This window comes from Fragaria vesca, linkage group LG3, assembly GCF_000184155.1.
Source record: "Fragaria vesca subsp. vesca linkage group LG3, FraVesHawaii_1.0, whole genome shotgun sequence".
NCBI lineage: Eukaryota > Viridiplantae > Streptophyta > Magnoliopsida > Rosales > Rosaceae > Fragaria > Fragaria vesca.
Genome location: NC_020493.1, coordinates 2674331 through 2678146, shown reverse-complemented (window position 1 = coordinate 2678146; position 3816 = coordinate 2674331). Strand labels below are relative to the sequence as shown.

The 3816-nt window shown below is 43.8% G+C and overlaps 2 protein-coding genes across 2 annotated transcripts in view; one reads left to right on the top strand and one right to left on the bottom strand.

The window, feature by feature from the left end:
• The window catches only part of LOC101310880, a 1534871-nt gene that overhangs the window by 1069693 nt on the left and 461362 nt on the right, over positions 1–3816 (bottom strand). The window lies entirely within an intron of this gene.
• LOC101314349 lies at positions 93–1859 on the top strand. Its single transcript, XM_004293559.1, has 2 exons — positions 93–1092; positions 1410–1859. The coding sequence occupies exons 1-2, from the start codon at positions 267–269 to the stop codon at positions 1418–1420; spliced, it is 837 nt and encodes a 278-aa protein (XP_004293607.1). The 5' UTR covers positions 93–266; the 3' UTR covers positions 1421–1859.

The following is a 3816-nucleotide window of genomic DNA, read 5'->3' as shown; positions in this document are numbered from 1 at the left end:
AGGCCTAATAAGCCCAATCAGGTTCTCCACTCCCTTATACTCCGAAGCCTGTGCCCAACTGCCCATCGCAATTGTCACTTCATTTCCTCTTCCCCGGCAGCAATCGAATTTGAGAGAGAACGGAATTAGGGTTACTGTTGCGATGTCGGCGGACGGCGTCGTTTTGAAGAAGGCGAGGCTGGTCCCACAAGAAACACAGACTGAGAAGAAGGAGATGAGTGAAGGAAGAAGAAGATGGGAGGAGATGAACATGGATTGCTTAGCATATGCGTTTAGCAAAGCTGGAATGGAGTCACTGCTTTTGGCGGTCCCTTTTGTCTGTAAGTCCTGGCACAAAGCTGCCCTTAATCCTAAATGTTGGACATGTCTTGAGTTTCCTGATCATAGACCCTATCCTGTGTTCGTTAATACTGTTGAAGAAATCGATACTCCACCTCGGAGTTTCGGCACGTTTTATGATAAGTTTATACATGTATATCGAATCGATAAGATTCTCGATCACTGCGTTTGTAAAGATGGTGGTTGATAAGAGCAAAGGGAAGGCTACGGAACTCGAGCTACCCATGTGTGGTACAGAAGCAGCTCTGAGATATGTTGCAGATGCGTGTCCTCTGCTCAGAGCCTTGACGTTTGTCGATGATCTGGTGATTTTCAAGCATTCTCAGATTCTCCCGGAAGTGATTGGGAAATGGAAGTTTTTGGAGAAATTTTTTTTGGGGGGCAGCTTGATACTCACTGTCGAGCATGTAAACGATGGAAGGTACTTCTGTAAATATTTTCAGGAGTTGTTGGCACCGGAAACTCCGAGCTGCTATAATGTTTTGGAGAGGATTATAGTGCAGATCGGCACTCACTGCAAGCAGTTTAGGTTCTTGAATCTTATACTAATCCATCTGCTTCAAGTTGAAGCATTGGCAATTGTGAACTTTCTGCCACACCTTCGGACCATATTAGCAGGCAGGTGCATCATGGAAAGGGATAGCGTTCTCACAGTAGTTCGGGGATGCAAAGAGCTTGATATTTTTTATGCCAAGGAATGTGCAGGCTTTGCACAGGATGATGAAGAAATTTACAAGCTTGCTCGCCAGACTGGTAAGATTGTATGCGTGGGTTGTGTACGCCATGATGAAGTAGAATCAAAGTTTGGTATAGACATACCTACTTTGTTAAGGAGATTTGTATTCATCAGGGCGGGTTTGATGGGTCATGAGGGATAAGTAAGGCACTCATTTTGGTCCACCATGCTTCTTTTGGATGGTCTCAACTCTAGAAAGCTAGTCTGAATAGACCTTACTAGCTTGAATGTTAATATTGCTGTGTATGTCATTGCAGAAGTTCAAGTGTTGCTATGTTTGTTATTTTAAAAGGTCAAAACTGATATGTTTGTGGATGGATTTTTCTTTTGCCAGTTTTCACATAGGCTAGAGACTCCAACTGTGTTTAGGATAGATGTTACACCCCTAAAGCTTCCTAGGCGGCAAAGGCACGCGGCATGGGTTGTCTTTGCACCATGTCGGGATGCATGAAGGCACAAGCAAGGACAAGCTCTAGTAGGAAGGGAAAGTTGGTATGCAGCAACGAACCAAGCCAAAGGAAGGAAGGCAGCATGGACCCCAAAGGCTCGGCAGGGTGCAGTGTCGGGTGCATGATAAGTGTGCTCGGCAGGGTGCAATGTTGGGTGCGGCAGGATACATGAAAAGGTGCACTGCTGGGTGCATGTCAAGTGTGCTCGGCAGGGTGCTACGAAGGTGCGAGAAGGGTGCGAGAAAGGTGCGCTGCAGGGTGCTCGGCAGGGTGCGCGTGGATGCACTCTAGGGTGCATACGTGTGCATGGTGGTTACAAGCGGTCGACAAAGCAAGTTAGTGGGAAGTTATCTCCACAAAGCATGCAAGTTAGTGGGCGGTTACCTAGCACCAAAAGTGGGGAAGTTGGCAAGAAAGTTATGCATATCTTGGTGGTTATCTATAAGGTAGTTATTAATCCTATAATAGTGGGGGATGTCCACTACTCCTAAAAATAAGGCATGAATGCCACAACACCTAAGGGAAGTTGGGTTGTAACTTCCAAGTAAGTAGGCTTATAAATAGGGCATAGCCCATAGTAGAAAGACTGGGATTCAGACTTTGCCTAATGAGACTTGGCAAGCCAAATACGAGTTCCCATGTAATAATAGTTTGTCTATCAATGAAAAAGGAATGTCTAGTTCCACAAACTATGTGTGCATGAGAGAATAGAGAATCCCAACACTTGTGAGAAAGGACGTAGACACTTGTGTGAAAAGATTGCAATCTAGTAGAAGAAGGTACCAAAGTTGATGTGTGCACACGAGAGCGCAGACCTGGCTTGATAAGGCCCTCGCCTACCAGAACCAAGGTGTTGTATGGGGAGATAGATTTGACTGGTCGAAGTTCAGAAGGAACCTAGACGCCATCACGGAGCCTCGCATATTGTTGCAAGAACGAAAGAGTTGAGAAAAATTCCGCTGCGTACTAAAGGCCCGTGACAATAGACATCCACCTAACTCTGTTTGATAAATTTTAGCAGATTTTCACATCTTCACAACAATTGAGTTTGCTATTTGGCTCCCTGACCCTCATTTTCTGGACAAGTATGTTCCATCTTGATCCAGCTGAGTTGGTATTTCTTAGCTAACTGTGTTGATTTTCTTCTGAAAATACATAATGCTCTGCAAAACGCTGCAGATTGAATAGGCGTAGCTCTGTGTATACTTTGAGGGATGTTCGCAGCCTCATAACATTACGATATATCCTAGTTATTGATTGTTATGACAATGATAGAAAAGTGATTGGAACAAAATTCGCCTTGTCTTGTAGTTTTCAACTCCAATATATATGTATCATGAGCTTCTAAATGATACAAAACTAGTTTAGAATCCTTTGATGGAAGTCAGTAAAAGTCAGTCATGGGTATATGTATATGCTCTTTGTAAGTAGAAGGTTGCGAATATACCCATGACTAACTTTTCCGTTCAAAATACATTGTGGTAAGCCTCAAGCCCCAAGCCTCTTTAATCAAGAACTTGGCCAAAAAAAGAAAAGAAAAAGAACTCGGCCTATTTTACAAAGGAAACTCATTTTGGTATATTCAAGTTGCACGACTATTGATACACTTGTACACATGCAAGTTTATGTTCATTAGAAACCCATGTGTCTTTAAACATATCTTTAAAGTTTAAACACGGTTGAATGTAGCCTAAAAAACGTATTTACACAACATAACTGATTAAACTAAAAAATCGAAAAAATAATCAAAGAACACAGTCGTACTCATAACCTTCTACTTACAAAGAGCATATATATCAAATGAAAAGTCAGTCAGGTAGTTAATTAATAATAACACCTGACTTTTCACAACCTTCTACTTACAAAGAGAATAATACCAACCTTGACGACCTTTTGACGGCCCTAAATGGGTCAAGGCGGCGTAAAGCGAGTCAAGACGGCCCTAGACGGGTCAAGGCGGCCCAAGGCGGGTCAAGGCAGCCTAAGGCGGATCAAGACAGGCCAAGGTGGGCCAAGACGGGTAAATGCGGCTCAAGGCGGGTCAAGGCGGCCCAAAACGGATCAAGGCGGGTTAAGGCAGGCCAAGGCGGGTCAAGGCGGCCCCTTGGTGGCCCTAGGAGGGTCAAGGCGGCCCAAGACGCGTAATAACTTCGTCTGGCATACATTATACAAAGTTATACGAGGATAAGTAAGGCACTCATTTTTGGTCCACCATGCTTCTTTTGGATGGTCTCAACTCTAGAAAGCTAGTCTGAATAGACCTTACTAGCTTGAATGTTAATATTGCTGTGT